This window comes from Betta splendens, chromosome 22 (genome assembly GCF_900634795.4).
Source record: "Betta splendens chromosome 22, fBetSpl5.4, whole genome shotgun sequence".
Taxonomy (NCBI): Eukaryota; Metazoa; Chordata; class Actinopteri; order Anabantiformes; family Osphronemidae; genus Betta; species Betta splendens.
In genome coordinates, this window is record NC_040900.2 from 756587 (window position 1) to 781940 (window position 25354).

At 50.1% G+C, this 25354-nt stretch overlaps 1 protein-coding gene across 6 annotated transcripts in view; it reads right to left on the bottom strand.

Moving 5' to 3' along the window:
* LOC114847951 (neuronal PAS domain-containing protein 3) overlaps positions 1 to 25354 on the bottom strand; it is a 153755-nt gene that overhangs the window by 70577 nt on the left and 57824 nt on the right. For all 6 annotated transcript variants that reach the window (XM_055505465.1, XM_055505462.1, XM_029137953.3 and 3 more), the window contains one exon: positions 13122 to 13366. In XM_055505465.1, coding sequence (XP_055361440.1) covers positions 13122 to 13278 — 157 coding nt within the window. In that variant the 5' untranslated portion in view covers positions 13279 to 13366. The remainder of the gene's footprint in view (positions 1 to 13121; positions 13367 to 25354) is intronic.

Consider the following 25354-nt stretch of genomic DNA (forward strand, 5'->3'; position numbering starts at 1 on the left):
CTGTGTGACATCGGTGTGAAGCAAAAACCCAGAGAGATGCTCTCACAGCAACGGCTCAGTGAGGCTGGAAGGTATGAGCACTGAGGGAATACACACAGCAGACAGTAATTAGAAAGCAGCCTACTGTACCACACACACACACACACACACACACACACACACACACACACACACACACACACACACACACACAGTAATTGGGTAGGGGCCCTGACGCCCCGGTGCTGAACTGAACAAGCTCCTGAATACCCACAGTGGGAGCAGCTGAGCACTATTATATGTGGGAGAGCACACACACACGCACGCACACACACACACACACACACACACACACACACACACACACACACACACACACACACACACACACACACACACACACACACACACACACACACACGTTAATTAAGTGCAGCCCAGCGTGCGTGAAGGGAACACGCGGCTCGCCGCCGCAGAGGGAGTGTTCTCCGACCGGCAGCAGTCGGATTAACACGCGTGGACCTGCAGCAGCAGCTCGTTCCTCGGCTCCGTGCTCCTGCGTGTTTTCCCTCATAACGCAGGCGTTCAGACCCAAACGGACCGCGCCCACATCGCTCCCGATGTCCGCTGATGGGAGGACGCGCCCCCCACGGCCGCGGCATTGTGGGTAATGTGCGTCGGTCTGGTCCTGGGTGCAGGTTTGAGCTGAAGACGCATCCGTGGAAGAGAGAAGCAGCAGACAGAACAGAAGGACCCTGCAGTCGCGTCCTCCATGACCTAATGTGACCCCTGCTTCAGGAGGAACGCGCTGTCTGACAGCTGGAGTGATGCTCTTACAGTTGGTCTAAGGTTCCGGTCCAGTTCAGGTTAGAGAAGTGGAGGTCGCTGAGACCCGGACACTGCACCAGTCTGAGCCTGGTCTTCATTCCTCTGTAAACGCGTCTTAGGTTCATTAAAGCCCACTTTTGTTCGCACCAGCAGCCGGCGGCGTCTTCAGTCGGGCTCGGCTCTGTGAGCAGACAGGCCGCTCGCTGCTAATCTGCTGTTAATTTGTCTGGACTGTAACGAGAGACAGAGTGAGCTGCAGGAGTCTAGTGTGAAGCTGTTAGTCATTAATTTAACAGACACAGAGGTGAAGCAGGCCACGTGTCTCCATTATTCTCTGTCACACTGTCACGCGTAATAACTGCACTGCAGGCCGGGCCGGGCCGGGCCGGGCCGGGCCGGGTCTGTGAGGCAGAGCCATAACGTGTGCTGTTCACCAGCAGCTCCACAGACACACAGGCGTTCCTAATAAAGTGGCCGTCTGTCCGTTTGTCCGTCCAGCGACGTGGAACCTGCAGCTCTCACCTTCACACACAAAGCGGCGCCATCTTAACTATTAAAGAAAACAAGACCAGGACAAATTTGCCAAATGAGTGAGAAGCATTCAGGAGTGATTGCTCAGACTCCTGACGCGTCCCTGATACAACGTTTGATTGCAAACCCAAGTGTAATTCTGCTCAAATGGCAGCACTTAGCCAGCGAGCTGCAGTCATCTTTTCACCTCGTTTCACCTCTGATTACAGCCCGGTAACCGTAGAAACTGATCAGGGATGTGCTCACTCTCAGTCCACGGAGGAAACTACCTGAGCAGTAAAAATTAATGAACTCTGACCAACTGTCTGACAAGAGAGCGGCGGCTGACGCAAGGGTTGACAAAGTAGGAAAGGAGGAGGAAGAGGAGAGCGAGGCCAATGGAGGGAGCGGAGGAGGAGACAGGGTTTCTGTCTCAAACAATAACATTCCAGCTCTCTACCCGACACCATCCCCTCTCCATCCTCCTATTCCCATTTAGCCTAATTAAGTCGGCTGCACAGACGAGCGTTAAGTGTCAGACGGGAAATGTGTGAATGTCACCGGCAGAGGAAGAAGGAAGACGTGAGCGGAGCAGGAACGGCGTTAACCAGAGTCGTCTTCCTTTAGACGCGGAGCAGCTCAGAGTCACGGTGGCTCTGATTCAGAGGCAGAGAGGGTGAGGCAGGGCTGCACTCCCATGACCCCATCACCACACTAATCACATCCAGCCTGGATCCAGCTTTACACTTACGGACTTTAGGTCTTTGTGTGACTGCTCTTTCATTTCTCCGATACTCCAATTGTCGCCGCGGTAGTTACTTAGGGTTACCATGGTTACGGCGATGCTGAGATGCCTTGTTGACGTGTGTTTGTAGTTGTCAGGGTAAGTAGAACTCGGAGGTATGAAGGTGCAGACTGACCAGACTGATAGATGCTGTTACTGCACAGTAGACAAACGTGCAGTCACGTGACGTCCATCACACGGTTCCTGCCTCTTTCATTGTGAACTAACGATGGACTGGAGTTTCCAGTACAGGTATAAAACATTATTTATAGCTCCTCATCTGATGAAGTCAAACATGTCAATAGTTTTGGCACGAAGCAACGTTTCTGGCTGCAGCTGTTCAGTGATTATATTCAGTTCCAGGAAGCAACAGCTGAAGCTTAAAATAACTCCAGACATCTCAATGTCACAATTTTTATAGTGGACGGGATTCACTGCCAGAGACTTTTACTGCTCCGCGATGGAGGAGAGAGGGAGGGAGGACGGAGACGAGGAGAGGAGGACAGAAAAAAGCTTGGGAGGGTGGAGGGAGAGAAAAAAAAGAAAAGGAGAGAGGGCGAAGAAACGGGGGAACACAAAACAAAGAACACAAGAAAAAGATGGGAGGAACAAGGAAGCAGAGGGACAACAAGGGAGAAAAGAGATGAAGAGACGTATGAAGACGGAGGAAAGACACAGGGAAGAAGAGGAGGAAGCAGAGAAGGAAAGTGGAGCCTGGCTCCTTTCCAGGCGAAAGCAGCAAAGCAGCAGGAAGAGAAGAGTGGCTGACGTGAGGTCAGGAGACGGCGGCGGTTCTGACCCAACGCCGCCTCAGTCTCCTGCTGTAAACACGCTGCAGCTCAGAGGTCCGTCATCATCACTCTGCAGCTGCTCTGACATTAAAAACTCTTCACTGCGTCGGAGCCTCGCAAAGCGGCAGGAAGCGGTTCTGCTCCGTGCGCTGCTTGTGATCCAAACGGCATCAGAAGCGCGTCGCCAGCGCTGCCTTTGATTCGCTTCCCTCCGATGCGCTGCCAGACTCCCGGAGAGGTCTCCTTCACGTCTGCTTTGTTGAGCCGCCACTGCAGGAAGCTGGATCACAGTTAACTGATGAGCAGGCAGCGCTCAGCACCTGCAACGTTCTCTGGAGCCGCTGTCATCAGAACACTCACAAAGCCACCCTGCGACGCTCCCACCGGGCAGCAGGTCCGGCGGGTCCGGCGGGTCCGGCAGGCCCAGCAGGTCCGGCGGGTCCGGCGGGTCCGGCGGGTCCGGCAGGCCCAGCAGGTCCGGCGGGTCCGGCGGGTCCGGCAGGTCCGGCGGGTCCGGCGGGTCCGGCAGGTCCGGCGGGTCCAGAGGCGCTCACGTCAGCGTTCACACCTGACTCACAGGAACCTGGACTAATGCATGTGAGGCTGCACTGGGAAACAGCTCAGCTTCAAAACCGACGTCGGCCGGGTTTCACCCACAACAACCACAGTCCAACAAGCATTTGTTCTTTCAGTAGTTTGGTAATTAGAGCCGAAGTACAATGTGCTGGTGTCACGTCCCCCAGCGTCGGTTCCTTTCATCCTCTCCTGTGGATGCGTTACTTCCTCCACCTCTCCTTCTCTGTGCCACAGCCTCCCCTCCCCCACTCCTCCCTCATCCGGCCTCCCCTTCATATCCCAAAGGAGTGTAATCACCTGCAGGCCCTCATGTTTAACAGCCTGCACACACACACACACACACACACACACACACACACACACACACACACACACACACACACACACACACACACACACACACACACACACACACACACACACACTCTCTTGTGCAGGTGGCTGTGTGACGTTGACTAATGCGATGCTGGTTCAGACATGTTGGTGTTAATCGATTAGCACCGTGGCTCGACAGCGTGAGCGCTCACACACACTGGTGCCATGAAATCAAGGAAATGGAGAAAGAAAGAGTGGAAATGGAGAAAACGTGAGCTGATGACAGAGGCAGAAGACGACGGACAGACAGAACAAAGGCAGCGAACAGGTGGAGCTGGATGTGCTGCAGTGATATCACAGCAGATAAAAGCTAGTTACTACATAAGCCAGCATCTTTCAGCGCTGCACCATGTGATCAGCCACAGCCTCCGATCAGAGACGGGAACAGAGAAGAATTACCATCTACAGATACAGAAGCAGAGAAAGTCTCTTATTGACTGATAAGCTTTACTATGGCCACCATTTCATTTCTTTTTCCTACTGCATCGGCAGCAGCTTTAGTTTCATGTGCTGCATCTGTAATTTCATTTTAAGGGCATGAGGGCGTACGCGGCTGCATGAAGGAGCAGGAGCGGGTTTGGTGCCGATTCAATGTGAGCTGTAGGCGACAGCATCCAGAAGGCTGCACCACGTCTACTGCAGCTGACCCAGAGCAGCCAGCGGCCCGGGATACGTCAGCAGCAGGAACACACACCTCAGATGGACATCTGTGATCGGCCCTGAAGCGTCAGCTTCCACCACATCAACGGCAGTGGTATTCAGTAACACAATGACTTCAGATGTAGCAGCCTGGTCGGCAAAACTGACGTTTCAATGAAAGTACTTTACAAATATTAAAGTGCGTTGAAGCTGTGTGTGTGTCTGTGTCTGTGTGCGTGTGTGTGTGTGTGCGTATGTGTGTGTATGCGTGCATGTGTGTGTGTGTGCGCGTGTGAATATGTGTGTGTGTGCACGTGTGCACGTGTGAATATGTGTGTGTGCACGTGTGCACGTGTGAATATGTGTGTGTGTGTGTGCGCTTGTGAATATGTGTGTGCTTGCGTCTGTATTGCGCGTGTGCATGTGTGTGTGTGTGTGTGTGTGTGTGTGTGTGTGTGTGTGTGTGTGTGTGTGTGTGTGTGTGTGTGTGTGTGATAAGCTATCTGGTACAGTAGGACTATGATGTATGGTTCTCATCCCCACACTGAGACACAGCCCTGATAGGAAATACACACAGCGAGTTCAGCAGTGATGCAGAGCGACGATAAGTCTGCAATAAACTCGCTCACACAGAAACTTAGCAAGTACAGTCAGAGTGTGTGTGCGAGAAAGAACACAAAGGGAAGTTGGACTTCAAACAGGAGCCTTGATGCTGATATCATTTAATAACATCAGGTCCTGCACACACACAGTCAAAAGCCTCTCATTAGTCTTAACAGCAGCGCTATCGGAGTGTGAGCGCCGTTCGGACCAGGACGCGGCGGCTGCTAATGAAGAGACCATCCGTCTTCTGACCCGCAGCAGCATCCGAGCGCGGCGTGTGACAGACGGCGGCAGCGTCCAAGTGATGCAACGCTGAGACAAACGGAGAAAGCAGACGCTGACGCTCGCGTTGAGCGACACGCGGCTCCTCGAGTTTCACCCTCTCTCTGATCCCAGCACCTCGCAGCTGAACGCAGCACGCTCAGCGATGCGTTCAGGGACCCAACACACCAGCGATCACACTTCCTACGGTTGCGTTCGGCTCGTCTAACAGCTCCGTCCTGTTCTATTAGAGCTGATTTACCCACACAGGAAACTTCTCAGAAGTTGAACAATGAATCTCTGCAGGGACGAAGCCTGTAACTAACTGGAGCATCATGAGTTGAATCACATCAGACATATTGATCCCCTCGCTTTGATTTAACAGAGACTAAACATGCTGCTACTGGAAAAAAAAAAACGTTCTTCTGATCAACAACCTCATCAAAGTCAATTGAGTGTTTTTTCCTTCATATTCAGAAATCAATTAGTGAGTGTGCAGATCAAACGAGTAGTGACAGACAGCCGGCGACACATTAATCAGGATCCTGAGGGACAGATGGCTCCAAAACCAAGCTCTGCTTCAGCCTTAAAGCGCCGTCGTAGCTGTTGTTTTCATCTTTACTGTTAATATACAACAGAGGATTTCTACTGTTACCACACAACTGCTCCAATTAGCTCAGCAGCAGCTTGTGTTTGCAAAGGAACAAGGGAAGAAGAAAAGCAAGAGGGCAAGGAGGGAGGAAAGGAAGGAACCAAAAAAGAAGAACGGAGAACGTCTGGAGAACCTGAATGTGTTAGAGGCGAAGGGTCGAAGGAGGTGGAAAAAGACGAGGAATGCAGGAAAGGAGCTCAATTATCGTCCTCCTCATCTTAAAGCAAGTGGAAACTACTCAAAATGATGCTAAAAAGTGAAACGTCAAACAGTAAAAAAGGGGACGGTTGCGTCATCCGTCTCCTCGTGGTCGGTTGCGTCCCCCGATCTCTGCTGCCTCATGCTGGGACATGCAGACGTTCAGCAGCTGGTCGTCACCTCCGTCCTGCACCACAGCAGCACGTCACACACACAAACTGATCAGCCAAGGCTGCGAACGGAGAGGGAGGGAGGCATGAAGCCGGTGATGGAGTGATGGAACAGAGATATAAACAGATGAATGATGCGGCTGCGCTGGAGAGAGAGGGATGGACTGACGGAGAGATGAGAGGAGGACGAGTGCTTCAGAGAGCAGTTATGAGTGTTATTAAGAAATGGCTCGACTGCTAACGGAGCGTTCAGATGGCGGTACAGCTGAACGCTTCACGGCCCAGCAAACACAAGCTCGCTCGCCCCCTCTCTCTCCCCCCTCCAGATTATCCAATTCTCTCTCTCTGTCCCTGATTCATTCATCTCTCTCCGCCTGTGTCCTCCAACTCTCCCTGTTACATTTTAAATTGTAAAAATCCATTAAATCCATTGGTTTCGATCAGAGCGTGCAGCAGCCGTGGCTCCCTGAGTGGATACGTATTTATCTGTGTGTGTGTGTGTGTGTGTGTGTGTGTGTGTGTGTCAGGCAGTAAACAAGGTAATAACAGAGCTGAGCAGACGATTCACTGCTCTCAAAAGCTTTGATTGGAGCCCCATCATCCAATATGACGCCACACATCCTCCTACAGAGTTTACAACCAATGCAACAGCTATAACAGGTGCATAAAACACGACGGGATTTGCCTTTCTTATAAAATGTGTTAGACTTTTATTTTTTCAGTTTCAAAGAAGGATACAGATAAGTCCCAAATATAAGGCTGCCAAACCCTGTGAAAACACCAGCTCCGCTCCCAGCATTTACAGACAGTTACTGCTGGTGTCATTGTAACACAACAGCACTGTCTGCTGGTTAGAGGCCCGTCAGGCTTCTGCTAATGGTCTACCTGTATAAACGGTGCATCCAGACTCAGGTGGGTGGATGTGAACCTCCTGCCTCTTCCCTCCACTCCTACTAGTCTCGTCATGTGAACTTGCAACCGCTTTCAAAAAAAGCTCCTAATTCCCCAGTTCATTCTGACATTTTGATTCACGATCAGCTGTCGAAGGAGGAGGGAAAATAATTAAAAAATAAAAAACACCCTTTGAGACAAACCGAGCCGCTTAGCTAATTACCAACATATATCACCGCTGGCTCCGACAAGCCAATTACACCTGATTGGAAATACTTTACTTTGTTCAACACACGCTTTTCATGTCAATTTTAATTCAGTGTCACAGCTTGCCTTTCTGAATATGAGAGTGAATGATTGACTGTTGAGGCCTCACAGTGTACAGTACATAAGCCAATAACGTCCCATTTGTCTGGTATGAAAGCAAAGCGGGATAAACAGATTAGAAGAGGACATTAGACGTATAACTGGGTTAGTAAGGACATCAGCTCTAATGGCCCAACGTCCTTCGCAAGAAGCTCACTATGATTAATACAAAGTCAAACCAGTGCAAGACTTCCTGGAAGCAAAATGACCAGCCTGATGGGAAGAAGGTTCCACAACACACACAAACATCTGTGGCCCTGAGTGTGAAGGAACCACATCAGCTCTGACGCTAGGAATCATTGAGCTCAGGGGTGTCAAACTGGTTTGAACTGGTTTGAGTTGGACACCCCTGATTCAGCTGGGTACCATCTAAAACCACTGTCCTGCTGCTTTTCCAACTCTGTCCCAGCTAATATGACCTTGAGGTGTGTTCAGTCAGTCGCAGCTGACTGACAACCTGATCAAGGAGATCAGGGAGCGTTGGAGAAGCAGCAGGACCGTGGCTCTGTGGGACCAGGGTCGGACCCCTGACCTAAAGTGTCATAAAACCTGCACCTGCACGGAAGGCGGACGTAACAGAGGTAGCAACCCCTGAATCCACAGCATCCTGTCCAAGCTACAAAAACATTTGCTCCAACTTTGGCCTTGACGTCAACCAGCAAAGGCTCGAACCGCTGCACTGCGATGCTCGCGTTTGGGATAAACAGAAAAGACGACGGTCCACCTGCAAAGACCTTCAGGCGCTCGGGTCCATCGGTGCCACTGGGCCGAACCAGGACTCGTGGTGATCTAACTTTACCACAGCACACGCCTGGTGCGATCGCTCCAGGGGGAAATCAGCTGTGTCCATGTTTCTGGATCAGAACCGCGTCAGTCCGAGCACGCGGCCGTTTGCTGCATCGTGACGTCTTTCAGGGGCTGAACAGCAGCAACACTTGTTGGACCACGGAACGAGGAGAACTACAGAGGTGCCAGTAATTGTTTCCATGGTGATTATTTTCCTCTTTGGCGTGTGAGAGTGTGACAGCACGCAGGACGAGACGACGGCAGAGAATAATATAAAAAAAGAGATGAACGAAACGCTGGCAGCCACGTCGGCAGCCGAAAGCAATTTCCTCATCTAAATTTAGTTATGCAAAGCCTATGGGCATCATCAGCATTTGGTAATTAGTTTTATAATTACTGCTGTTTCCCTCTCGCTCTGTCGTTCCATTTTTCTTTACACTGCGACCAGGGAATCAAAACATCTCACACTTGCAGCTGGCCAAATTACTCTGTTTATTAAGTGCGCCGAGCGGCCGCGGCCTCAGGACGGAGCCACGTCTGGGCTCAGCCGGCGGCTGACAAACCCGAAAGGCCCCAAACGGGCGCTTTGACGAGTTTATTACGTGAAGAGCAGCTTCCAGGTGATGCTGCGTGTAGAATCACCCTGTGGTCGGTGGAGGGTCCACAGGGGGAGCTTTAGTTTGGAGTTTCAAATGTGAAAGGAGACATTTGCGTTGGACCAGTGAACACAGAGCATGAGAAAAGTCCTGTTAGTTGGTTTAGACACGGTTTCTCTACAGGCCAACGTCTCTTTTCTGAAGCTGCATGAGCTGAAGCTGACGAAGATTAAAGGTAAATGTCTGGATCGTAGTTTAATATTAGGGTCCAGACTGCAACGAGATTGGTTTCATCAGAGGCAGAAAAGCACTTTCACATGTTGATGGCGGGGAATCTTTAAGAATGAAGGGACACCGATTACTGCGTTACTAAAATGATCATTTATTCCTCTGAAACATCTCAGATGACGTTTTGCATGTTCTCACAGACTACAACTAGTGCTTCCTGTTTTTTTCTGGGTGGGAGGGGGCGGAGCTGAACAACAGGTAGGTCCAATCGCTGCAGCTCAGGTGATTGGTCCGAGCGCAGTGCATTCTGGGTGTTGAAGGATATGACCTTTTTCAACCACATTACTTCCGTTTTCCCTGTTTACTCTGGACATAAACCATCAATGTTAAATGTTGTTGCACATTTTTGCTAATAAAATGTAAAATATTTACAACACAACTTGCTTTTCAGTGGTGAAGTATAGCTTTGTGTTTGGATCAATAACTTACTTAACCACGAAGACTGAAACCTGGCTCACACGCTTCCATCCTCTAATCTCCATGTGGGCCGCCCTGCGGAGACTCGGCCCAGCTCCGTTCGGGGCCGGGCAGCGGGGAGGGGTCTGATGTGAGTGCTGTGTTTATCCAGGTGCCGGGGTCACTGTGTTCCCTCAGTATAATGGAGGAAGCCATTAGCCCAGGCAGCAGGCTGCATCATAAAAACGTCAGCTGCTACAAAGAGACGAGATGGATCATAACGAGAGCCGAGTCCTGCTGCTCCCCCCTCTCCCCCTCAGCCGCACTGATAGCCTCTGTCTCTCTAATTGACTGTCTCGTTTATTTTCCTCTCCTTCTTCCCCAGCTCGTCTTTATCCTCTCATTTTTCTACTCAGTCTCATTCTTCCCTTCCCTCTCAGCGCGTACGGTCTCTAAGCAGGAGGTTGATTTTCTCTAAAGCAGCCGTCTGGCTGTATGTAACGCTAAGTGGATGGGAACAAACAGACAAAACACGTCTGAGAAGACAAAGACAATGAGTAAAAAAGACTCGCTAGACGCAGCTTCCTGGGGTCCTCTTACTTCTGTACTTCACCACAAGGGTCACTGGAAAACCTGCGCACCGTGATCCACCAGCCGCTGCAGCGCAGGTCCAGGACCTTCACTGTGCTGCAGAACATGGAGTCGCTGGCATTGGTTCTGGAACCTTAACAATCTTTGCATCTGGTGTGGAGGAATTTCAGAATTGTGCCAGAAAATTAGCCTTTTATTAGCCAGTGGATAAATAATGACTTCAGGTCCAGAATTTGACAGATACTGTAAATCAGTTTATATTAAAACATTTACTCAAACTGTCACGAGTCAGACGTCAGTAGTTCTACACACAGACCTCAACGAACACACACAGACGCCAGGCTAAAGCTCAGAGTCTACACAGTTTACCAACCCACAGCAAACAGTGTCTGTTCACAACAGTTTGCATTTATGCAGATATGTGTGTGTGTGTGTGTGTGTGTGTGTGTGTGTGTGTGTGTGTGTGTGTGTGTGTGTGTGTGTGTGTGTGTGTGTGTGTGTGTGTGTGTTTGTCTTGATTGTAGAGCAGCTTATGAAGTGTGGCATTTTGGTGTCTGCTGCTCTCTGCATGCATAATGAATAGCCAGGTGTCGGAGGGCGTCTCACACACAAACTGTCAGGCAGACACACAAAAGCTGAGAAACACACGCACTGGTCTGAGTTCACATACTGTATGCTCATGTGCAGCCACGCTCAGGCTGGAGGACTCACACCAACACACCAACCGGCGCCGTGAACTCATATAAACACTCACACGGGCCGAGTGTCAGGATGCTCCAAAGGTCACGGTTGTTTGTGTGGCGTCCTGCAGCAGATGTGCAGCCTCTCTGACAGGAAGTCAAAACCTCCAACACTAAACTGCAGAAGAGCAACTGATGGGTCAATTACTGCAAAGGTCAGTGGACGAAGGGTAAAGGAGGATGATAGGAAGAGAGGAAGAGGACGAAGGAGAGGGGAGGAGGAAAGGGAAGGAGGCGATTAGAACGAGCTGCAGGTCAGTTAGAGGAAACGGTGCAAGATGTAAGAAGAGAGAATTTAAAACAGGTCGGCTCATAGAGGGAGAAGGTACGGAAGACGTACTCGCAGGAGCAGAGAAGAGACCAGGGAAGGAGGACGAGTAGAGAACGCTGAGCGCTGAATCAACAGACTGAAGGTCAAACAGCTTCAGCTCAAAGAGGAGCGCTGCTTTTACGGCCCTGCACCTCCCAACCACCAGTGTTCAAGCAAATCAAACCATGAAAAACAGAAGCGTGAAGACAAAAAAAGAATGAATGTGACCTTTGGAAAAAAGAGGGGAAGGAGGGAAGTCATTAACGAACGAGGCAGATACTTCCAAACCGACAGAGGAAGGCCGAACTCGTCGCACACAAACACAGAAAAGTCCCAGTGTTGCAGAGGATATTCATTCATTAGAGGGAATCGATAGGAGCGAGACGCAGAGCGTGCTGCAGCGGCGGAGGTACAGTAGAGGGACGATCTGATTCCATTTAATCCTGGAACAAGGTCAAAGCGACGCACCTTCCTGTGTGTGTGTGTGTGTGTGTGTGTGTGTGTGTGTGTGTGTGCGTGCGTGTGTGCGTGCGTCTATGAGTGCGTGTGTGTGCGTGTATGCGTGCGTGTGTGTGTATGCGTGCGTGTGTGTGCGTGTATGCGTGCGTGTGTGTGCGTGTATGTGTGCGTGTGTGCGTGCGTGCGTCTATGAGTGCGTGTGTGTGCGTGTATGCGTGCGTGTGTGTGTATGCGTGCGTGTGTGTGCGTGTATGCGTGCGTGCGTGTATGCATGCGTGTGTGTGCGTGTATGTGTGCGTGCGTGTATGCGTGCGTGTGTGTGCGTGCGTGCGTCTATGAGTGCGTGTGTGTGCGTGTATGCGTGCGTGTGTGTGTATGCGTGCGTGTGTGTGCGTGTATGCGTGCGTGCGTGTATGCATGCGTGTGTGTGCGTGTATGTGTGCGTGCGTGTATGCGTGCGTGTGTGTGCGTGTATGCGTGCGTGTGTGTGCGTGTATGCGTGCGTGTGTGTGCGTGTATGCGTGCGTGTGCGTGCGTGTATGCGTGCGTGTGTGTGCGTGTATGCGTGCGTGTGTGTGCGTGTATGTGTGCGTTTATGCGTGCGTGTGTGTGCGTGTGTGCGTGCATGCGTGAACCTGATGAAGGTTCTGGTTGTTCAGCTGCACTCTTGCGTTGTGCTGTGATTGTGTCTGACAGATGTGTGAACACAACCTATGCTGAGTTGTGTGCGTGCGTGCGTACGTTTCTGTTGGCTTCATTAAAATGCATGTGTCTCTTCAAAGCCCTGACAATGATGCCATCTGCCGCCGTGTGGCCGGGCATGTGCAGGATCCAGCCGTGCCGCCGTACGCCTCCAGTTCTGAACAGGTAAACGCTCAGGTTGTCGTTCCTACACACACTCTACCACAACTCTCAGGCAATTTGCTTTCATCTTTGGGTCATTCCTACAAGCCCAAACGTCCCTTTTAAAGGCGAGTGCTCCTCTTCTCGTCTAAGTGCGTCGCACAAAGGGCCCATTTCAAAGGCAAATTCCACTTAGATTCACAAGTGCTGTGTGTACTCTGCTACTCCAGGCAGAAATTCATCAAAGCTTAATGTTCCCTTCACAAAAATCACTTAGCGCACAAGCTAGCTGTGTGTGAGTGTGTGGAGCAGCGTTTCCATGTTAAAGGGCCAACTGTGCATCTCTGTGACTAGGCTCATGATAATTAAAAGGTTTGAGACACGTCAGCATGAAAGCCTAGTCATAGTGAAGCCCTTCAGTCTGTGGCTGCGACGCCTCAGAGTGTTTGTAGCGCTCGCTCGCTCGCTGGGCTCTCACTGGGTTCCTACCTTTGACTGAGGTGTTGGGCGGCGGCCCCTCGATGCGCAGGTTCCATGGAGGGTCCCCCTGGTTGGCGAAGTCCCTCATCTTCAGGTAGCTGATGGTGAGCCGGATGATGGAGGCCTTGTCCAGCTGACTGGTGATGGCGCCTGGCAGCGGCAGCATCTTGGCCAGTTCGTAAAACTCGAAGTTCTCCTTTCCTCGCCTCGATCGCGCCGCGTCCCGTGACTTCTCCTTCCTCAGAGCCTGCAACCTGGAAGCAGAGATGCAGCAGTGAGAAGGGTGTTCATGGCCTTAGCCCGTTAGCGCTGCGCTCATTTGGCAGATGTTGGGTGATATACATCGTCTTCTTCCAGCAGCTCTGCGTTTCGAAAATTTTTATTTTTGTTGTAATTATTTCATTTGCGCAGGATTTGGGTAAAGCATCTATCTATCTAGAGAACATGGTCCCATAATCAGATCCAGGGTGTTAGCGGAGGTCAGTGATGCACATTAGCTCATCACCTGACGGCCTTCAGAGACTTTCATTATGCGCTTGACTTAAAGGCACACGTCCCTCAGACCAACACACTTGACATCACCGTGCGCTCTCTGTCACTTTCTCACAATCAACTCCAGAACCTCTTGGTTCTCCTGCATCCTTCCCTTCTGGTTCCACTCTATTACTTCATTTCACAGAGCTGCTCTGTTTACTCTCCCTCTCTCCCTTTCACCCTTCAACAACAACAGTGACGACTACACTTTCCCGGGGCCTCTCATCATCATCGGACGCTGTTATGAATTAACTTGGCAATAAATCAGTTGCTAAAATCCTCTGTGGGCTTCCTGCCGGCCACACACACACACACACACACACACACACACACACACACACACACACACACACACACACACACACACACACACACACACACACACACACACACACACACACACACACACACACAGGTGATTAATTTTTGCAGGAGCAAAAAAAAAGTGAGAGGAAAAAGTGTTGGAGGCATAAAAGGGGAGAAGGGGATGAAATGGGGGAACAGCGGACACACACTTTGGCGGAGACGGAGGAGGAGCTGTTTAAGGCTAGAGATGAAATATGGCTGTCATCTGGCAGGAAAACTGTTTTCATACTGTCTGTCGATTATTTATAGGAAAAATCAAACAGCAAATAGTCCAAGTACAGTAGATCTTAACTTCCTGGCTGGAGCGTAGAAGCACCATAGCACTGCATATGTAACAAACATGAAGCTGCCTGTAGCTGCAGCTGAAGCTGTGGAGATGTTTGGCTAATTGTCCATTTGAGACCGGACATTCTAACACCACGCAGGCAGCCAGGCAGTCAGAACAGTCAGACAGTCAGACAGCCAGGCAGTCAGACAGCCAGACAGTCAGACAGTCAGGCAGCAGGCAGCCAGCGCCTCAGTCATTCAGTCAGCTGCTGCAGACAGACAGCCACAAAGACAGACTGTATTTGTTCTTGGAAAGTATTTTGTTGACGGATGACAAATGTGCTGTGTGTGTGTGTGTGTGTGTGTGTGTGTGTGTGTGTGTGTGTGTGTGTGTGTGTGTGTGTGTGTGTGTGTGTGACCTTGACTCAGGCCAACATATTTATCATGTACCGGCTGAGTAGGTAAATGCGACACTTGTGGTCGGCTGTGTGTGTCAGTGTTTGGGTCGTATAAACACGGAATGAAACCACGTCGTAAAGCTCAGTTCGCTGACTTGATGGTGTTTTAAAGAGCTTGTCACGCCGCTCCAGGTGTGTGTGTGTGTGTGTGTGTCATGTCGTAAAGTTCAGCGAGGTGGTCGATGGCTTTTAAAGCAGCTTGTCAGCTCTCAGGGAGAGATATGTGCCTGTGTGTCATGGGTTGGTGGAGGTGTTCCAGGTTAAGTAGAGGTCAAACTGACCACTGGCCACGTGGACGCAGATTTACTGTCTGAGCTTTAACCTGCCTGGTTTGAAATACGGACTCCGTTAATCTCACATAGACCATCTGCCCACAGGTGCATCATAAAGACAGAGCGGCTATTCAAATAAAGAAATATATAATTCAAATACTACTTACTTTAACAATAAAAAACACATTTGCTGTTAGATATCAAAAACTTCCTACAGACAACAACTTATTGGATTAAAACCTCATTAGGTTGTTGAATGGCCTTTATCAGCTTCCAGTATGTTGGTCAGTAGGTTCTATGTTGGTCAGCAGGTCATTATGTTGGTCAGTAGGTTCTATTCTGGTCAGTAGGTTCTATGTTGGTCAGTAGGTTCTATTCTGGTCAGTAGGTTCTACAGTATGTTGGTCAGTAGCTTTTGTTGATCAGTAGGTCATTATGTTGGTCAGTACGTTCTATTCTGGTCAGTAGGTTCTACAGTATGTTGGTCAGTAGCTTTTGTTGATCAGTAGGTCATTATGTTGGTCAGTAGGTTCTTTGCTGGTCAGTAGGTCATTATGTTGGTCAGTAGGTTCTATTCTGGTCAGTAGGTCATTATGTTGGTCAGTAGGTTCTTTGTTGGTCAGTAGGTTCTATGTTGGTCAGTAGGTTTCTTTGTTGGTTAGAAGGTTCTATTCTGGTCAGAAGGTTTTATTCTGGTCAGTAGGTTCTATTCTGGTCAGTAGGTTCTTTGTTGGTCAGTGGGTTCTTTGTTGGTCAGTAGTTTCTTTGTTGGTCAATAGGTTCTATGTTGGTCAGTCGGTTCTATTCTGGTTAGTAGGTTCTTTGTTGGTCAATTGGTCATTATGTTGGCCAGTAGGTTCTATTCTGGTCAGTAGGTTCTTTGTTGGCCATTAGGTTCTATTCTGGGCAGTAGGTTCTATTCTGGTCAGTAGGTTCTTTGTTGGTCAGTCGGTTTTTTGTTGGTCAGAAGGTTCTATTCTGGTCAAAAGGTTCTATGTTGGTCAGTAGTTTCTTTGTTGGTCAGTAGGTTCTATTCTGGTCAGTAGGTCATTATGTTGGCCAGTAGTTTCTATTCTGGTCAGTAGGTCATTATGTTGGTCAAAAAGTTCTATGTTGGTCTGTAGGTTTCTTTGTTGGTCAGAAGGTTCTATTCTGGTCAGAAGGTTCTATTCTGGTCAGTAGGTTCTTTGTTGGTCAGTGGGTTCTTTGTTGGTCAGTAGGTCATTATGTTGGTCAGTAGGTTTTTTGTTGGTCAGTAGGTTCTATTCTGGTCAGTAGGTTCTTTGTTGGTCAGTGGGTCATTATGTTGGTCAGTAGGTTCTTTGTTGGTCAAAAGGTTCTATGTTGGTCAGTAGGTTCTTTGTTGGTCAGTAGGTTCTATTCTGGTCAGTGGGTTCTTTGTTGGTCAGTAGGTCATTATGTTGGTCAGTAGGTTCTTTGTTGGTCAAAAGGTTCTATGTTGGTCAGTAGGTTCTTTGTTGGTCAGTAGGTTCTATTCTGGTCAGTAGGTTCTTTGTTGGTCAGTAGGTTCTTTGTTGGTCAGTAGGTCATTATGTTGGTCAGTAGGTTCTTTGTTGGTCAAAAGGTTCTATGTTGGTCAGTAGGTTCTATTCTGGTCAGTAGGTTCTTTGTTGGTCAGTAGGTTCTTTGTTGGTCAGTAGGTCATTATGTTGGTCAGTAGGTTCTTTGATGGTCAAAAGGTTCTATTCTGGTCAGTGGGTTCTTTGTTGGTCAGTAGGTTTTTTGTTGGTCAGTAGGTCGTCATCCGGTCAGTAGGTTCTATTCTGGTCAGTAGGTCATTAGGAGCTACGTCCTGGAACGTGAAGTTTGACTTTTCTGTAGCTGAACAACTAAAAGTTGCAGCTAAAGGGACGACAAAATCGCTGAACCTTTTTCTCCCAAGGAAAGTAAAAACAAATCCTATTAACAATGTCCGTACCAAATCGCACCCATTGAAGCTCTGCACATCCCAGCGAGACTAAAACAAATTCGCTTTCATATCTGCCGCATTTTGTTTTGAACAGAAGTCAATTTTAGTTCAATTTATATTTTGGAATAAAGGGCATGCTTAATTTTTCTGTTCTGTCCTGATATCAGAGTATCTGTTTACATGATCAGCTCATCCATCCACAGAGGCCAAACTGAGAGGAAGATTATTCAAAAGCACTAAATCCATGCAGGAAAGTCTTCGATGAGATAAAGAGAAACACGGCGAGCAATATAAAATGAGAGATGAAGGCGGGAGATAAAAGGCAGACGAGAGCTGCACGGTGGCCGGTGGAACATCTCCAAGGTGTGAGGCCCTGACACAAACACACAACTCACGGTCTACAAGGCCTTTAACTGTGGAAACTTACACAAAAACCATGTTCAAGTACAAAACAATGGGAACGACGTTAGGACAAGGCCAGAACAAGTTCAGAACGGCTGAAGAGACTAGAAAGTAACAGCTGTGTCTACCTGGATATTTTTCTATTACATCATTTAAATCATTATTGCATCTTATCTCATTAAGTCACATAAGCTGTTAGTTTACACATATACTGTAATGCACAAGATGGGTCCTCTCTCCCTCTCGTCACCGCTTAAAGCTCACTCCTCTCTCGCCCCATCTTCAGCCAATCAGGTGACCTGCAGCCGAGGTTCCACCCTGTCAACTCTGGGAGGACGAGAACACACGCAAACACAGACTCACACTCTCACACATGCACCTCGACAAAGGGCCCTTCAGGAGGAGGGTAATTGCTTCCATGGCGATGGGAAAGGAAGGCAGAGAACAAGTGTCACTTTGGATTAAGCCCCGCCTGCTGACATCGCCATGGCGATGACACATCACTCGCTCTGCGTGTGAGTGTGTATGTGTCTGTGAGAGAGAGATCACTGATCAGGGGACTGAGTGCCAGAACCAGCAAACCCTCAGACAGAGAGAGAGTGATGAACAGGGAGAAGAAGAGCCGGAGGGGTAGAACCAAAGAATAACAGACGACAGCAAAGAAAACAACAGATCTGCAGGAGACACGAAGAGAGAGAGAAGCAATGAGACACAGAGGAACTGCGTTAATGAATCCACTGCAAACTTCATAGAAAGCACCGGACTCAGGAGTCCAGAGTCCAGAGCTGAGTGGGATTAGTTGCTAGAAACGGCAGGAATGCAGCTCGGTGTTTGTTGGTCCGGTAGGAGCAGAACCAGAACCAGAAGAACCGGACTCAGTCTAAAACCGGTGCTGAACGCAGATGGATCCACAACCCAGTTAGTTACTTCTTCCTTTAACAACACTAAAGACACATTTCCACTTTAAATCCTAATGCAATAGTTCATTTGTTATTATTAACAATAAAAATAAAATTAAAGAACAATTGTTATATAATTATATTATTTGTAAAAATCATATCTATTTTTTTTTACATTTTCTGTTTATGTTTGTGTCCTTTGACTCTATTCAGCAAATCATTTTTTGAACTTTCAAATAATAATAATAATAATAATAATAATGATGATGATGATGATGATGATGATGATGATGATGATGATGATAATAATAATAATAATAATAATAATAGTATCTACAGCAGATCCACCAGTGCCTCTTAGTCCTGGATGTAAGCGTGTGTTAATCAGTTTAGCCGAACAAAAATAAATGTCATGCATATAAATATATATTGAACATTTAGGCTTTTTCACAGAATATTTACTACGTATTTTCTAGCTTGCAGACATTTTGTCATTTCCTTTGACAACACTGGTTATCTCCTTCACACGGAAACGTTAATGCACAAATTCATTAATACACAACACAATTAAGCAAAGCTCATGTGTCTAATATGATAACGAACATTATGGGGTAATAATGTGAATTTTATGGATATGAGTTGGGAGTATTAATTACCAAAGATGAATAAGAACACAAATTAATAACAAAATGCGACATGACTAAACGCAGGAAAGCAAATTAAGCAGAGACGTGTTGCAGTGATGGAGGTTTAGGTGTCATATGTTCAAAAAACGAAAGAAAAGAAAGAAAAGTAAACTAAATATGCTAATGAGTCGCATCCCCGGCTGTGACATCGGTCTGAAGCTGGAATCACGGCTCGGCTGAAGCTGCCGCTTGGCGATGGATCCAACATGGACTCCAGCGCTGAAGCAGAAGCAGCTTCGGGTTCAGGCGACTTCCAGGTCTGGAGCGTGGACGTGAGGAGGCTGCAGGCAGATGGACGCCCGCCTTCACTGCTCCACACCAGGAGAAAGGAGGAGGAAGGAGCGGGAGCCAAAACAACGCTGATGAATTGATGGAGAAAGGCAGATCACAGATGCTGAAGGGCAGTGAAGGGGGGGAGGGGATGATGAAAGAGGGAGGTAAGATGAGGAGAAGGCGGTGACAGCTGCAAACGAAGGTTTAATCATCTTCACCTTCACCTCCTCTGAACCCCTGCGCCCTCTTCCTCTTCTTCACTTCAACTTCTTTCTTTTCTGTCCTGCTCGGTGTCGTGTCTTATTTCCTCCTTCCTCCTCCCTTTACATCCACACACCCCCCGTCTCCTCTGCTCCTCTTCCTCCCTCCGTCTCTCCTGATCTGCATTTCATTTTATTTCCTCCCTGCCCCCCGTCACTCGTCTCCTTTCTGTCCTGCATCCTTACCTCCTCTCCTCCTCCTCCTCCTCCCTGGGTTCAGTGATGTGGAACCGTTCAGTATTAGCTCTGAAATTAGCAGCAGTCCCTCGTTAAAGAGTTGGCAGGAGCACGCGCACACACACACACACACACACACACACACACACACACACACACACACACACACACACACACACACACACACACACACACACACACACACACACACACACAGCATTAATGGTATAAAAGCTGCTCCCACCTTGGAGACACAAAATTACTTGAGCCCCTCTTTCGCTTCATGTCTTTATCATTTCCTCTTTTCTTCCTCCTTGCTACAATCCGTCTTGTCTCCCCCTCTCTTGTCTTCCTCACCCCTTCTCTCTCTGTCTTTGTCCTGCAGTAACCTTCAAACAACAAGAGACGACTCCCTTTCTGTCCTTCTCCCTGGCTGACGGCCAGCAGACGGTGAATGAGTCTTCCTCCCCTGACAACCTCCCTCTTCCTCCTCCTCTTCCTCAATGTCCAGCTTCTTTTCTTCTTCTCTCTAACTCCTCCTTCATATCAGCGTCCAGCTTCATCCCTGTCCTCCTTCCGTAACCCCTCTGCACAAACATCATTTCGCCAGGTGGTTTTCTCAATTCAAATGTAAATAAATGATCACATTTTTTGCGTTTTAAGATATTTTCACCTTTCACCAGAGTGCTTTGTGGTTTGGAATGTGGTGTTTTCCACAAGTGAATGCAGCGTTAGACAGGTTTGGATGTGCTAAAATAAGTTTTACATCCTTCTCCTAGTTTTAAACTGTCAAATCTACATATTCTAACCAGACAAATACAGTACATGCTACTAATCCCACAGGCCGCGGAGCCGCTGTCCTGAACATCGGCTGAGGCAACGATGGCGGGAGGAGGCCGTAGGAGGCCGTAGGAGGCTGCAGGAGGCTGCAGGAGGCCGTAGGAGGCCGTAGGAGGCTGCAGGAGGCCGTAGGAGGCTGCAGGAGGCCACAGGAGGCCGCAGGAGGCCGCAGGAGGCCACAGGAGGCCGTAGGAGGCCGTAGGAGGCCGTAGGAGGCTGCAGGAGGCCACAGGAGGCCGCAGGAGGCCACAGGAGGCTGTAGGAGGCCACAGGAGGCTGCAGGAGGCCACAGGAGGCTGTAGGAGGCCGTAGGAGGTTGCAGGAGGCCGTAGGAGGTTGCAGGAGGCTGCAGGAGGCCGTAGGAGGCTGCAGGAGGCCGTAGGAGGCTGCAGGAGGCTGCAGGAGGCCGCAGAAGGCTGCAGGAGGCTGCAGGAGGCTGCAGGAGGCCGCAGGAGGCCGCAGGAGGCCGTAAGAGGCCACAGGAGGCTGTAGGAGGCTGTAGGAGGCCGTAGGAGGCTGCAGGAGGCCGTAGGAGGCTGCAGGAGGCTGCAGGAGGCCGTAGGAGGCTGCAGGAGGCTGCAGGAGGCCGTAGGAGGTTGCAGGAGGCTGCAGGAGGCCGCAGAAGGCTGCAGGAGGTTGCAGGAGGCTACAGGAGGCTGCAGGAGGCCGTAGGAGGCTGCAGGAGGCTGCAGGAGGCTGCAGGAGGCTGCAGGAGGCTGCAGGAGGCCGCAGAAGGCTGCAGGAGGCTGCAGGAGGCTGCAGAAGGCCGTTCTCAAATGTGTATCCTGAGGTGCAGCTTCGTTTCATGCAACGCTGAGAGCACGAATCCAACAAAGGCCACAACTGGAAGCCAACAGGGACACTGGGAATGCAGCCTCCAACTGCACACGCTGAAATCAAATGTGAAGCTACAGGTTGAGCTCAAGCACCTCGCGCTGGAACGTCATTACTACAGCGGCTAAAAGGAGTCGTGATCGGCTTCACACAGCAGCGAGCCGACACCTGTGGCTCAGGTAGGCAGACAGCAGCATCGCAGGCCAACGCAGCCAGACCCCCACTGTGTGTGTTTGTGTGCGTGTGCTGCTGTGTGCACTCGAGGTGTTTATGTACTTGAGGTGCGTGAATGAGAAGCAAAGAGGCTTTTTGGCAGAACACCGCACACAGACACACAATGTGGTGTAGCCTCTCCACAGGCCTCTGAGCTCTATAGCTCTAATTAGTTTGGCATCGGAGTCAGGACAACACACCTTTGGCCTACAACAGCCCTGCACACACCTACTGTACACAAACACACTGTATAACAACAATACTCGCACGCTCTGCTGCAGCTCCACATTTGGATTGGACTGAATTAAGAAAGATTCATGACCTTATTTACTGCATTAAAAACAACGGCTTCAAACACACAAAGTCTAACACGTGTTCGCACTAAACCACCTGAACTGCAGCATTTCGAGACAAACAACAGCGTTGTGTGTGGAAGCCTATTTCACTCACACTCACGCCTGCTGGGTGACACCCTGCCAGCTCCTCTCGCTGCAACTGATCAAAGCAGGTTACAGCAAGCAGGCCCGGCTGCAGCACACGGCGAGGCCGGCTGCCTTCATGCATCATGAATGAACCAAGCGTCTTCCTGCCTATTTCTATTATCTGTCTAAATTCAGTCAAAGGTAACTGACCTGCTTCTACATTTATGACTCCAACCTGGGGTCAGTGTTAGGAAGCTAGTATTTAACGTCACTAACAGAGATGACGAGCACAGTCTGAAGGGAAACATACAGACAGACAAACACAGAAAAGCAGCCAGTGAGTGAGTGTTCTGTTGGTCATGTGACCCTACGAGGTGCATTAGAGCCTTGAACATCCAATCCCATGTTGAAGATCTGATATGAGCCAGATCGTTGTACGTTCCCCACACGTCTAATGTGTTTATTTCCCAGTAATTGTTCTGTCGATCACCATCTAACTGCTGCTGTTTACCCCCAGCGCTCTGCTAATTCTTCTCCATCTAGTTTCCAGAGCGTCAGTGCGTTAGTGTCTTTGTGCGTTGTCCTCTCTGCCAGAGATCTTGTTTGTACAAAGCAACAGAAAGCTGAATAATTGATGCTGGATGCAGTTCACAGCATGCTCTCTCTCATTCCAGCCACCACCCCCCTTTCTCCCCCTCGTGTTGTTGTTATTGTGCTGCTGCTGCTGTCAATAAACAGCAAAAACAAAAGCACAGGAGCACAAAACGTGAAGAAAGAGGAGAGATGGACAGTGATGAGTCCAAAGCGATGTGATAACACACGCACATTGATACCCAGTCCAGTAAATCAGAACCAGGATCAGAACCAGATACTGGCCTGTGGCAGTGCGTTGGGATAAAAGCCGGAGTCAATAAGAAGCTCCACTTATCACATCTTCTAATCATTCTCCACACACATTCATTACAGCGGCGACATTGTTGTTCAGTTGCAGCCCATAAAAGTCAAGCCAGCCTCTTACAACCTAATAGCTCAATATATTTAGTTTCATAAATCCCTCATTACTTCAAGTTTAAAAAAACTAAAAAACACAAAGAAACATGTAGACTAAGTGTAGTCGATAATCACTGATCCTGGTTACCAGCAGCAGGTGGATGGGGACAGAACGGCGCTGGAGGAGCAGGACGAATCCCCAGGTTTGAACAGTGAGCAGAAAAAAGGGGAGAAAAAAGGGAGAGAGAAACTATGACAAATAGTGCAGATAAAAAAATAAGGCATAGTGATTGTAGTGAGAAAATTAGGAGAGGAAACTATGGAAAATGAGGCAAATATATGAAGAGACGGGAGAGGAGAGGCTGCTGAATAGAGAGGCCGCGAGAGGCAGGATGAGAGGAGGATTTGCATAAACACTGCTTGTGCTTTTGTTGGTACAATTAGCTTCAATAGCTTTTAGCTTTTCATGCTCACAATGGCTCCGTGTGGGCGTCTGGATGAAGAGTGAGACGTCTATGACACAACTGGATGGAGGAAATTATAACCAGATCTGAGCGCACGGCTGCTGTTTAGCTGACAGGATGAGCCTGGACATCCAGAGCCAGGCTGCAGGAGGCTGGAGGAGGTTGGAGGAGGCTGGAGGAGGTCGCAGGAGGCTGCAGGCGACCGCGGGAGGCTGCAGGAGGCCGCAGGAGGCTGCAGGAGGTTGGAGGAGGCTGCAGGAGGCCGCAGAAGGCCGGAAAGGGTTGCAGGAGGCGGGAGGAGGCTGCAGGAGGTTGGAGGAGGCTGCAGGAGGCTGCAGAAGGCCGCAGAAGGCCGGAAAGGGTTGCAGGAGGCGAGAGGAGGCTGCAGGCAGCCGCAGGAGGCAGGAGGAGGCGGGAGGAGGCCGCAGGAGGCTGCAAGAGGCTGCAGGAGGCTGCAGGCAGTCGCAGGAAGCGGGGGGAGGCTGCAGGAGGCCGCAGGAGGCTGCAAGAGGCCCCAGGAGGCTGCAGGAGGCGACAGGAGGCTGCAGGAGGCGAGAGGAGGCTGCAGGAGGGTGAAGGAGGCCGTAGAAGGCTGCAGGAGGCTGGAGGAGGCTGCAAGAGGCTGCAGGAGGCTGCAGGAGGCGAGAGGAGGCTGCAGGCAGCCGCAGGAGGCGGGAGGAGGCTGCAGGAGGCTGCAGGAGGGTAAAGGAGGTCGTAGAAGGCTGAAAGAGGCTAGAGGAGGCTGTGGGCGGTCGCAGGAGGCTGGAAGAGGCTGGAGGAGGCTGCAGGAGAGTGAAGGAGGCTGCAGGAGAGTGAAGGAGGCTGCAGGAGGTTGGAGGAGGTTCCAGGAGGCGGGAGGAGGTTGGAGGAGGCTGGAGGAGGTTCCAGGAGGCGGGAGGAGGTTGGAGGAGGCTGGAGGAGGCTGCAGGCAGCCGCAGGAGGCTGCAGGAGGGTGAAGGAGGTCGTAGAAGGCTGAAGGAGGCTGAAGGAGGCTGTGGGCGGTCGCAGGAGGCTGGAGGAGGTTGGAGGAGGCTGCAGGAGAGTGAAGGAGGCTGCAGGAGGCTGGAGGAGGTTGGAGGAGGCTGGAGGAGGTTCCAGGAGGCGGGAGGAGGTTGGAGGAGGCTGGAGGAGGTTCCAGGAGGCGGGAGGAGGTTGCAGGAGGCTGGAGGAGGTTCCAGGAGGCGGGAGGAGGTTGGAGGAGGCTGGAGGAGGTTCCAGGAGGCGGGAGGAGGTTGCAGGAGGCTGGAGGAGGCTGCAGGGACTACAGGAGGCTATATGTGTACAGGGGGTTGCAGGACGTTACAGCTTTTCCACTTCAACGACACCAACGCTCTAACTGAAGGATACATTTGTTTTTGTATTGAGATTGTAGTAGTATTGTGCATCTGTACAAAAGAGATCAGAATGGATCACAAACAGAACCAAACTCACTGTTGATCGGAGCGACTGGGCCCTGAAGATCTTAGGTTTTTGACGGTCCCGGCGGCGCACTCCCACCGCGGGCGTGGGTTTGACTTCTTAATCATGGCAGGACCTGGCAGACTCACTGAAGCTTCCGAGCAACACAGCCGGCCTCCTGCCTGACCTGCAGACACATTACACCTCTCCTGGCCAGATGGACTCCTGGACGAGTGTGTGCTTGTCCTTGAATGAAGACGTGATGGTCAAACTGTGTGTGTCCATGTGCGACGCATAAAATAAGCGAGTGGACGTCCCATCAGCAGAGCATCTGTGATCGCGGTGCTCCGGAGGGAGTTCCCTGTCAGCCGGACAGGTTTATACTGCCGCCAGCAGAACAATGGGATGGACGGGGAGAGATAAAGACAGAAGGAGGAGAGAGGCGAGCGTCCTTTGTCCGGCGATGATTAGGAACTGAGGCGGAGCAGACGTTGCTCTCAGCTACAGGTGTGGGAGCATCTACAGCGAGGACGCTGAGGACCGAAGAGCTGCAAAAG